A 12,065-nucleotide genomic window follows, 5' to 3' on the forward strand; every position below is an offset into this window, starting at 1 on the left:
ATTGCATTTTAATAATATCAGCAGAACTGACTTAAATGGGGCCTGTGTGTTGTGCCTTAATCTTTGTATTCATACCAGTCAGTGTGAAAGAAGTGATTTGCATATGTTTGCATATATATTTGCCTGTAGATGCAACCACACTAAAGTTGCAGCTCGCGGCATGTGCTGTGAGTGTCATTGTGGCCCTTGGGGCTTCCAAAGTTGAGTAGCCCTGCTGAATAGGAAGGTGACATTTATGATTGCAAAAACATTTGTGGAAGAAGCTGTCCCTTTGTGTTGAAACCTGCCCAACTCTTTCAAAAGATCAGCCTGGGAATTTAAATTCATAACTTTGCTAGATACTAAAAACTATGAACTGAATAGAGTTGCAAAATGTATTACAATCTGCAACCCCCTAAAACCTCCAAGTCCCCCCCCCTTTATTTCTTCCCTATAACTAGTGGGCTGGTAATTGGCTATTTCACCTTGATCATCTATTGAAATGTAACTGGTTATGCTAAACAATTGATTCCCTCTTGTGTTTAGCAATGGCATTTTGAATACCTTTCCCAGAAGAAGAGCTCTGTGTAAGTTTGCAAGCTTCTCTACCTATCACCAACATAAATTGGTCTGATAAATATTACCTCATCCACCTTCCCTCTCTGAAGTATTTCTAACAGTTATCCACACTTCTGAAATTGAACAAAAGATTTTTCATATGAAACAACTCTGAATATAATCAAAATATTTTTCTTGCTAGACTTTTTTTTTTTTTTTAACATCTCGAGGACAGGAAAATATAATAAAAAATGCATGCATCTCAAATTAATACCTCTTTGGTTGGCTGACTGTTCCAACATTTTTAACATAACTCTTTTTCTTCTTAAGTTTCTGCATTTCTTAATCCTCTGACTACTGTTTCCAAACACCTCTCTCTCAGCTTGTGTACACTACACAGTGGATCCATGCTGCAGCGATTGATCCACTGGAGGTCGATTTATCGCATCTGCTGAGATGCAAAAAATTCAAACTCTGAGTGCTCTCCAGTCAATTCTGGTACTGCCCCAGGATGAGAAGAGTAGCCGGAGTCAAGGGGAAAGCAGCCCCTACTGGTCTTACTGAGTGTCTGAACCCAGTGTGATAAGTATGTCGACTTTAGCTATGCTATTCGTGCAGCTGAAGTTGTATAGTTTAGATCCACGTGGGGGCATAGTGTAGAGTAGGCATCAGTCAGTCGGGCTTGCTTAAACTATTTGGCAACAAACAGTGAGAGCATTTACACTGCAGTTCAACTTTTATCAGGAAAATCACCCAATTTTGGTGACAAGAAACTTACAGCCCAGAGAGAGATTTTTGTCTTTTCCCCTCCCTTTACTGTCAACAAAGAACCAGTGTGGACTCTGCTGTTTTGTCCAGAGATCTGGCTTCCACAAGTGTCCCCCAATATCTTATCTTGATGTCTGTGCTCAGTGCTTTGTGATCTCTGCTGCTCTGTAGGCATGGGCCTCTCCCCTTTCAAAGCTCAAGGAAATATCTGACAGCTGAGTGAGCTTTGGGAAACAAACAAAGAACAAATCATTGGAATGTTTCTGTTCTGCCCTGCACTAGAAACACAGTAACAGGCAGACTGCTGCAGCGGGGGATGGCTGGAGATACTGCTGTGCTACTTTGACATTTCTCAGCACAGAGAGCTCACAGAGCTACGAGGGACTCTCAAGAAGTGCAAGGATCAGCTCTGCCTTTCCACAACAATGCACTGTGGGATGCTTACCCACATTGTTTTGCTCTGTCTGTTGACAGGGGAGTTAGCAATGTGGCATGAAACATTGATAATGGGAGGCAGAAAGTCCAGTTTGATCAGTTTTCACTTTTGGGGACTTTTTCATGTGGATAGCACTTTCATTGCTAAACCTTCCCAGCATAGCCATAGCCATAGTAATTTCCTTCTGTCCTTTCTTGCATTCTCTCTCTCTTTCTATCCTCATGATCCTCCTCTTTCCTTTACTGCTCTCTTTCCTCCAGGCATCCCCATCTCCTTATGAGTTTTTTGTCTTTTGAAGCCTCTAGTTCCACATCCCTGATGCTCTCTCCTTGACATGTATTTTTGTTTTCAAATTATTATTGAAATGTATTCATCCCTATTCAATCCTAACAGCCACTAGTGTATGTCAATTCCCTTTTGCAAGTTACCATTTTAAGAAGATCTAACCTTGCCCCAGTGTTTTAGCTGTAATACTTGTGGGCAGTATATTGATAGGGAATATTAGAAGTCTCTCCCCAAATCCTGGCAATCTAATTTCCATTAGCTTCCAGCTGCAAAATATTATATCTGCTTACAGCAATGGAAAAGTGACACCAATTAAAAAGAGTTTATGCTATTATATAGAGTATCTCAGACAAATTATTTTTATAATGAATAAATAACAAAGCTTGAGAAACATTTTTTTTTTGTCTTTCTGGAGAAGGGAAACCATTTCTCAGGAAAACCAGCTTGCTCAGTTTAGATTTTTATCAGACTAATGGAGATCCCTATATCTGTGAAAATGTTTGAAATGTAATTTATCCCGATTGGTGAATAATCTCTTTCATTCTTTCTTCATCTGGTGATATTCAACTCCCCACTCATTTCCCAAGAAGAGGAACAGTACAAATTATTTAAACATGTTATGCCAATGGAACTCCTTGAGGGGAATAAAAAATATTCCATGGCCTGCTAGAAACAAAGCTTTTGAGGGCCACTACTTCCCTCATATCAACTTTTTACATATCCTTATCTCATGATAGCTTTAAAATGTAATCTAGAGTTCCAAAGATGGGAAATCTATAACTGGAATCCATTGCAAAGTGTATATAACCTTAGAGTATAGTATATCAGTTTAATATATTAACATGTGCAGCAAATATTTTGAGTTCTTTTATTAAATAATTACCTGTTAAAATGTCATTTTAGAGATTATTCCTTTCACAAGATTTGCATTCTACCTTTGCTCAACTCTTCGATAATCCGCATTACGATTGCATTATGATTTGCAGTGTTAACTGTAGCCATGTCAGTCCCACGACATTAGTGAGACAAGGTGGGTGAGATGGAACCATCTTTTATTTTAAAAAATAATTTATTTTTTCTTCAGATTTGAGACCTGAAGAACTCTGTGTAGCTTAAAGTCTTGTTTTCCCCATCAACAGAAGTTGGTGCAATAAAATATTTTACCTCACCCAAACTGTGTATATATTTTATTGTGAGCAATAAGGAGGGGCAGTGCAAATGAGAGAGGCTTTGAAAGACAGTTTTATGAATGATCAGTTTTGAGAGTCATGCATGTTGCTCTCAATGAGGTGCTACCTGCATTCAGTATGCTTGCCTGTAAAACTTCTCCTCCTCCTTCAACAAAAGCAATAAAGAGACTGTTCAGAAATCATGTCTTTTGATTTAGGGAACACAGAAGGAACAAAAAAGAGGTCCAGAGTGGGAGCTTCAGATGGAGGGAGTGATCACTATTGTGAGAAGGACAGCCTTTTGTTTTGTGATGCATCCCTGGGGGGGGGGGGGGTTGAGTGTGAGGCTGCTCTTGACCTCTTCCCCTCCCTCTCTTGTTCCAGGGCCCCTGGGAGAGGAGGCTATGGAACTTGGTGAGGAGGGAACGTTGCTCTGTAAGAGGTAGAGGGGGTGCCTGTTAATGGAAGTGCCAAATGGTCCATCACATCTGCCATGATTTTCAGGACTCTCTCCTGGTACTTCACTTCCAGTTCCCTGCATGCTCTCCTGTCCTCACGCTCCATGTGCATCGTATTCCTCCACTCACTTAAGTACTCTATGTCCGTGTGGACGGATTGCATTTGCTCCTTGAACATGTCATCCCTAGTCCATTTTCGCCTCTGGATTTGTGCCAGCCAGACATCTGGCAGGCCCGAGGGAGAGTGCAGCATGCTCATTGTTGTTCCCGTTGTAATAAAAAATGAACAGCAGACTTTATTCAGGAGATACAGTAGAGTGTAAAACCTACTGGGTGCATCTAGACTGGCAAGATTTTTCTCAAAAGCGACCGCTTTTGCGCAAAAACTTGCCAGCTGTCTACACTGGCCGCTTGAATTTGCGCAAGAGCACTGACTTTGTAATGTACAAAATCAGTGCTTGTTGTGCAAATACTTTCACGCTCCCACTCGGGAAAAAGCCCTCTTGCACAAGAACACTTGTGCAAGAGGGCCAGTGTGGACAGGGAAGAACTGTTTTGCGCAAAAAAGCCCCGATGGCTAAAATGGCAATCGGGGCTTTCTTGCGGAAAATTGCGTCTAGACTAGCCATGGATGCTTTTGTGCAAAAGCACTTTTTGCTCAAAAGCATCGGTGCCAATCTAGACGCGCTTTTGCAGAAATACTTTTATCAGAAAAACTTTTCCGTTAAAAGAATTTTCCGCAAAATCATGCCAGTCTAGATGTAGCCACTCTGTTTAGAACAAAAGAAATGTTCTAAAGACAATAGGAATATGTTATGTAAAAGGCCGTAGATATGCTTTTAAGCAGCCATGGTGCAGCAGGTACAACTCAGAGTTCTTAGGGGAGCAGTTGGACTCGTTTTTGTGGCACACATGGTAAGAGACAAGTTGGGGCATGAGCCTGTGGAAGGGAGGGGACCAGGTGTGGCGGCAGAGCAGGGGCTCATGTGGCATCCCCATGTTTGGCTCTCCTTGTTTGACAGGAATGTGCAACTTTCCCTTCCTGCAGGAGCGGATGGGCTGTAGGAAGGAGGGGCTCTGGGCGTGGCAGCTGGACATGTCAGGAGCTCATGTAGTACTCCCTGCGTTTGCTGGGACAGTACAACTTTCACTTCCCACAGGAATGGGTGGATAGGAGAAGGGAACTGGACGTGGTGGCAGAGCAGGGCAGGGGCTCAAGTCTACTTTATTGGAGATGAGCAAAGGAGGTTTACTACAGAGGCATCAGCTAAAAGCTTCCCCTGCTTCATCCAAGTTGCTATGTTTTGCTTTGTGCTGCAGTGACACCAGACCACTTACTACTGGCTTGGTGTGGAAAGGTATCTTACTGTGGGGATGGAATAAGGCAGGCCTCCCCAGAAACCTTGTGAGAAAGATTAAAGAGTTTTTCTATGAGAGCTTTATGGATATGTGCAGGGAGGATTCCCTTTCTGTGTCCAGACATGTTAACAAGCTGTTCCCAGGGTCTCCCTCCTCTCCCCCACCCCAGCTGTATAGGCACAGTGGCAGCCACAGATCACAGTCAATCCTCTTTTAGCAAAATAAAAACGTGAAATGCTCTCTCTCAGATCAGTGCTGGACTGTGAGATGTTCTGGAAGGATGAGATTGTTTAAAAGTATAAAAAGTTCTTGGCTCTCTATGATATCAGTGGCCCTGCTCGCCTGTTGACCATTCTTCTCCTCCTCTTCATCCACACTGTCCCCCATGCTGCTGCTCAAGGCTGTCTGAGGGAGGAATCCATGCACTGGCTAGGGAAACTGGTTGAGTCCCCCCATCGCCTCAAGGATCTCATGCAGCAGCTCATAGAAGTGGAGTGTTTGAGGCAGTGTTCCAGACCATCTGTTTGCCTCCCTTATCTTCTGGTACAACTGCCTCAGCTCCTTTATTTTCAGGTGGTACTGCTGGGCATCTATGGTGTATCTTTTCTCCTCCATACTCTGTGCGCTCTTGGCATAAATATCTGTGTTTCATTTGTTGATTTGTAGTTCTCTGAGGATAAATTCCTCTCCCCATCCACATAGCATTGAGGTCCAGGATCTCCTACACACTCCTTGTCGGTGCTTGTCTGTGACCCTGGAAACTCATGGTCAGATTTGCTGCCTGCTCCGAGGTCTGCCACGCTGGCCACACAGAAAATGAAATTCAAATTTTCCTGGGGCTTTTCCTGGTGGCTTGGAGAGCAGTAGAGTTGAAAGTCCTGGCCAAAGCAGACAATGTGGAACACCTCCTCGCGGCCAAGAACGTTGACTTTCATAGCCCTGCATCTGCACTAACATAGAATCATAGAACTGGAAGGTACCTCAAGAGGTCATTAAGTCCAGTCCCCTACCCTCACGTCAGGACCAAGCACTGTCTAGACCATGGGTTCACAAACTGGGGGGCATGAAGAAATTCCAGGGGGTGGGGGATGCAAGGCGACCCAGCCACCCCCCTCAGTTCCTTTTTTTTGGCTCAAGTTTTGCTGCTATTTTTTTGGGGCGGGGGGAGGCATGAGGGTGCCTCATTTTTGAGAAACCCTCATGCCTCATGATGCCGAAAAGTTTGGGAACCACTGGTCTAGACCATCCCTGATAGATATCCATCCAACCTGCTCTTAAATATCTCTAGAGATGGAGATTCCACAACCCCTCTAGGCAATTTATTCCAGTACTTAACCACCCTGATAGGAAGTTTTTCCTAATGTCCACTCTAAACCTCCCTTGCTGCAATTTAAGCCCATTACTTCTTGTCCTATCATCAGAGGTCAAGGAGAACAATTTGTCTCCCTCCTCCTTGTAACACCCTTTTAGATACTTGAAAACCGCTATCATGTCCGCTATCAATCTTCTCTTTTCTAAACTAAACAAGTCCAATTCTTTCAGCCTTCCTTCATAGCTCATGTTCTCTAGACCTTTAATCGTTTTTGTTGCTCTTCTCTGGACCTTCTCCAATTTCTCCATCTTTCTTGAAATGTGGTGCCCAGAACTAGACACAATACTCCAATTGAGGGCTAATGAGCACAGAGTAGAGCAGAAAAATGACTTCTCATGTCTTGCTCACATCACTTCTGTTCATGTGTCCCAGAATCATGTTTGCTTTTTTTGAAAGTGTCACACTGACTTAAATTTAGCTTGTGGTCCACTATTCCTTTCTGCAGTACCCCTTCCTAATGTGGCAAGATCTTCGCTCAGGCCCCTCGTCTTAAGACACCTTCTTTGTTCACAAATCAGCCAGAGACCCTTTCTTGTGCAATCACCTGGGCCTTTTCTTGTCAGTTCCACCACCTTCTATTTACAGAGTTTTGGATTATAGCAAACTCAGCCAGCCTCTTCTTCTACCTGGAGAGCACACTCAGCCACACCATAGCCCCATACTCCTCCCATTGCTTCTCTCTCTGCACTTCCCCTCCAGCTATGTTATAGAGCCATCTGGCTAATGAGGCCCACAGCTGCTTCCATTGGCCCTTCAGGCCTGGGCTTGCTCAGCTGTTTGCAATTGGCCTTTTCAGCTAGGCTGTAGTGGCAGAGCTCTGGGTTAGCCAGCAGTCTGTCACACTAGGGAATCACTTTCCATTTTATATGTGTGAAATTGATTGTTCCTTCCTAAGTGGAGCACTTTGCATTTTGTCCTTATTGAACTTCATCCTGTTTACCTCAAACCATTTTTCTAGTTTGTCCAGATCATTTTGAATTATGACACTATAATCTAAAGCACTTGCAACTCCTTCCAGCTTGGTATCATTTGCAAACTTAATAATGGTACTCTTTATTTCATTATCTAAATTGTTCATGAAGATATTGAACAGAACCGGTCCCAAAACATCCCCTCACTTGTTATGCCCTTCAAGCATGATGGTGAACCATGAATAACTACTCTCTGAGAATGGTTATTCAGCCACCTTTGATTAGCCCCATCTAGGTTGCTTTTCCCTAGTTTACTGATAAGAAGGTCATGGGAGACAGTGTCAAAAGCCTTACTGAAGTCTAGGTATGCCACGTCCACCGCTACTTCCTTCCCCACAAGACTTGATATCCTATCAAAGAAAGCTATCAGATTGGTTTGACATGATTTGTTCTTTACAAATCCATTCTGGCTGTTACCTGTCACCTTATTTTCTTCCAGATGTTTGCAGATGAATTCCTTAATCATCTTCCCTGGCACAGAAGTTAAACTGACTGGTCTGTAGTTTCCTGGGTTGTTCTTATTTCCTTTTTTTATAGATCTGCACTATATTTGCCCTTTTCCAGTTTTCTGGAATCTCTCCTGACTTCATGATTTTTCAAATATGATAGCTAAAGGCCCAGATACCTCCTCTATCAGCTCCCTGAGTATTGTAGGACATATTTCATCAGGCCCTGGTGACTTGCAGACATGTAACTTTTCTAAGTAATTTTTAACTTGTTCTTTTATTTTAACTTCTAAACCTACCCCATTTCCAGTAGCAATGTTGATCATGCCAGGTCGAATTATCATTAGTCTTTGTAAAAGTAGTATAGAAATGGAATTTAACGGCCCTTATAGTGGATGGAACGAGCTGGAGATTCATTGTTTAGAAAATCGACCCTATGCAGCAAAGTTAACCTCAACCCCCAGGCTGTGTCTACATTGGCTGTGTCTACATTGCAGCCGCTTTTGCGCAAAAACATGCTGCCTGTCTACACTGGCGGGGAGTTCTTGCGCAAGAACACTGACGTTCTAATGTGTGAAATCAGTGCTTCTTGCGCAAGAACTATGATGCTCCCTCTCAGGAATAAGCCCTCTTGCACAACTGTTCAGTGTAGACAGGCAACATGAATTTCTTGCGCAAGAAAGCCCGAGGGCTAAAATGGCCATCGGAGATTTCTTGCGCAAGAGAGCATCTACACTGGCACGGATGCTTTTGCGCAAAAGCACATGCCAGTGTAGATGCTCTCTTGCGCAAATACTTTAACGCAAAAACTCTTGCGTTAAAAGTATTTGCACAAAATCTTGCCAATGTAGACGTAGCCCCAGGCTATGTCTACGCTACATTTGCACAAAAACATATGCAAATGAGGCAAAGCGTGGAATATCGCCGTGCCCCATCCGCATAATTAATGAGGCTCCATTTTTGAATAATAGGCTTTTGTGCAAAAAGGAGCTGTGTAACGGGCTCCTTTTTGCGCAAAAGCCTCTTGCACAAAAATGGAGCCTCATTAATTATGCAAATGAGGCACGGCGATATTCCACGCTTTGCGTCATTTGCATATGTTTTTGCACAAGAGCCTATAGGGTAGACATGGCCCCAGGCCTTAGAGCAGGGACTATATACTAGATTCCTGATTTCCAGTAGAAAGTCTGATTGTCACTTGTCTTTATACACCTACCTTCATACAAATACAAGCGCAACTCGAGCAGATGCTTTTGCTGTCTGGCTAGGGACTGGGTTGGGACTCCCTTGCCTCCCCCTAACCGTGCTTTCGCTTGGCTCTGAATCCTGCATCACCAAACCCTCCTCCCCCCTCCCAGACACACTCACCCCCCTGTAGCATGGGAGAGTCTTTTCCCGGCCCCTGCTTCCCCCTCCCAAGGCAGCAGGACCTGCTAGGACGGAGCCGTAGGGAGACAGGCGGGGAGCAGCAGCTGGAGCTGCAGGCAGAGGGCTCTCTCAAGCGCTCCTGGCTTAACGTGCTCCCGCGAGCGGGCTCCCTGCTGATCCCTGGGGCCGTGACTGCCCCTTGCACCCCGCTCCCCTGTCTCTCCGGTGCAGGCGGGCCCAGGGCCCCAGGGGGCGGCCCGGCTGGGGGCAGAGGAGCTGCTTTCTCGCCAGCCCCGAGTGAGGAAGGAGTCAGCCCCCCTCTCCCCTCCGGCAGCTGCGCTGGGACAGCAGCGGCTCCTCCTGCTCCGCCCGGGTCCTGCGGCGCAAGCAGGGGCGGGAGCGCGGCCAGAACTTGCAGGCGGCTGGGGAGGATGGTGCCTGCGGCAGCGGGGCTGCAGCCCGCGGGCGCTGCTGCTGGGGCGCTGTGAAGGGGCGGCGAGGGCCGCGAGGGGGGATCGCCCCCAGCCATGGGAGACTCGGTGTTCAACGAGAAGCCGACGCTTTACTACGCGGTGAGTGGCTGCCCCGCGCCAGGCGGGGGCTGAGGGGAGCGGGAGGCGCTGAGAGGCTCCCCTCAAAGGGGCGCGGCCCCGCCTCGGAGGGACGGGGCCCGTTTCTTGCTCAGAGCCGCCCGGCTGGGCGCGCCTGTGGACCTGCCCCGGGGGCCGGCGGTGGAAGAGGGAGGCGAACAAAAGGCAGGACCGTGCAGCGCTTTACAGACTAACCAGGTGGAGTATTGGGAGCGTTCGTGGGCTAGACCCGCTTCCTCAGGTCTGGCCCACAGAAGCTCCTGCCTAACAAACCATCTGGCGAGTCTGCAACGCGCTGCACGGTCCTGCCTTTTGTTTCCGCTAGATCAGACTCACAGGGCTGCATCTCCAGCACTCTCCCCGGTGGCGGAGCAGCCCAGCCCCTGGCTTTCGCGCTGAGCTGGGGCCGATCCCAGGGCGCTCCGCAGGGCCGGTGGCTTCCCCGCGCTTGCCAGCCACTGCGGAGCGAGAGTGGGGAAAGGGGCGAGCCGGGGCATGGGGCTGATTGAGGGGGGGGGGGGGATTGGTCCCTTTCCTCCTTAAGCCGCTCCCTCCCCCAGGTCAAGCGGGCTGGAAGAAGTGGAACAAAACTGCCCCGGCTGCTCTCTAGCTCTTAATGATCTGCGAGCGGCCAGGAAGTAGGGCAGGGCCAGGGTTTGCTCGGACAGCGGCTTGTCAGGGAGGTTTGGAAGGCGTTGGTTTTCATATGAATGCACTTCAAAAGGCGGTGGTGGTTGTGGTGGTTGCATCTGGCTGTGGGATTCCATGGGATCCCTCAAAGGTTCATTTTTCTCTCCCCCCCTCTCCCCCCCCCCCCCCCCCCGCTGCTGCGGGAGGCACTGTATGTAATAGGACTGGAGTTTGTCAGCTCCCCTGTGTGCCAAGAATGAAGTGCAGGGAAGGGAGGCTTACAGCTATTAAGGATGTTACCTTAGGAAGCATTGCTTACTAAGAAATGTGGTTGTGAGAATTTTGTAAATGTGCTGTACCATGATAGCAGGCACCCAGATAGCATGATGATGGGATACAATACAAGAACTTAAATACATTGTAGCACTTTAAAGACTAACACAACATGTAGATTAGTGATAGAAATGTAGCCATGTTAGTCTGGTGTAGCTGAAGCAAAATACAGGACTATGTAGCACTTTAAAAACTAACAAGATGGTTTATTAGATGATGAGCTTTCGTGGGCCAGACCCACTTCCTCAGATCAAATAGTGGAAGAAAATAGTCACAACCATATATACCAAAGGATACAATTAAAAAAAAGAACACATATGAAAAGGACAAATCACCTTGTTAGTCTTTAAAGTGCTACATAGTCCTGTATTTTGCTACAATATGTAGATGGTATCATGAGCTCCTGATACCGTCTACACGTTGTGTTAGTCTTTAAAGTGCTACCGGACTGTTCGTTGTTTTTTTAAGTTTGTACAGGATAAAATTAAAAAACAACAAATAGTCTGGTAGTACTTTAAAGACTAACTCAGCTACCCCTCTGAAGTTTTTAAATACATTGAAATAGTAGCGATTCTTTTTTCTTTTTTGAGCAGAGGCTGGGATGTGGTTATTTTTTAAAATTAACAAAAGACTTTTTTTTTACAAGCTAGCTGGGTTTATACAGCATGCATGAGCCATAGCCAGTTCATTTCTTTTTGTTTAGGCATCTTTTAGAACTGGGTTGTTTTTGCATCATGTGCTTTAAAAAAGTGATGAAACACTTCATCACAGTGGTGTTGAGTTTTTGTCCTTTTTGTCCTTTTTCCCCCCAACAAGTTGAATGGATGCATGATTCACCAGCGTTTGAAGTTATTTTCAGTTAAATTCTTTTGCTGCTTCTGGGACATTTTATGTGATAAGACCATACTGTATCATTTACAAAAGCTGAGCTCTTGAGAAACCACTTCCTTTTTTACTAACCTTATTAGGAGCATTTATTCTGCTGTCTGGATAAAAAAAAAGAAAAAAAAAGCAACTGTCACCACTCTTGTTTATTGCCTGAAACCATATGCAAAAGTTAGAATGATTAAGAACTTGCTCACATTTACACTGGTGTCAAACAAGAATACCTCTATTGAAGTCAATAGAGTCACATGGATATAAATCATGTATAAGTGACAGCAGACATTGAGCCTGTAACTTTTATCATTGTTGGGATTGAGCAGGTAGGAACAGTAGGGACACCCTGTTCTGTATAGTCTAGCATCCAATCATGAGACAGATTGTGGCATCTTGAACTAGTAGGGCTCATCCCCCATATTATTTCACAGTGACCTTATGCAACTTTTATGTTGCACCTTTGT

The 12,065-nt window shown here is 45.5% G+C and overlaps 1 protein-coding gene across 3 annotated transcripts in view; it reads left to right on the plus strand.

Annotated features, from left to right (window-relative positions):
- ARHGAP6 (Rho GTPase activating protein 6) overlaps nt 1-12,065 on the plus strand; it is a 478,385-nt gene that overhangs the window by 231,572 nt on the left and 234,748 nt on the right. Inside the window, exon 1 of one of the 3 annotated variants that reach the window (XM_075914913.2) lies at nt 9,212-9,741. The exons of the other annotated variants lie outside the window; for them this stretch is intronic. Coding sequence (XP_075771028.2) covers nt 9,697-9,741 — 45 coding nt within the window. The 5' untranslated portion in view covers nt 9,212-9,696. Of the gene's footprint in view, nt 1-9,211; nt 9,742-12,065 lie in introns of those variants that run through there. 3 annotated transcript variants of the gene reach the window in all.

This window comes from Pelodiscus sinensis, chromosome 1, assembly GCF_052426305.1.
Source record: "Pelodiscus sinensis isolate ZL-2025 chromosome 1, ASM5242630v1, whole genome shotgun sequence".
Classification (NCBI taxonomy): domain Eukaryota; kingdom Metazoa; phylum Chordata; order Testudines; family Trionychidae; genus Pelodiscus; species Pelodiscus sinensis.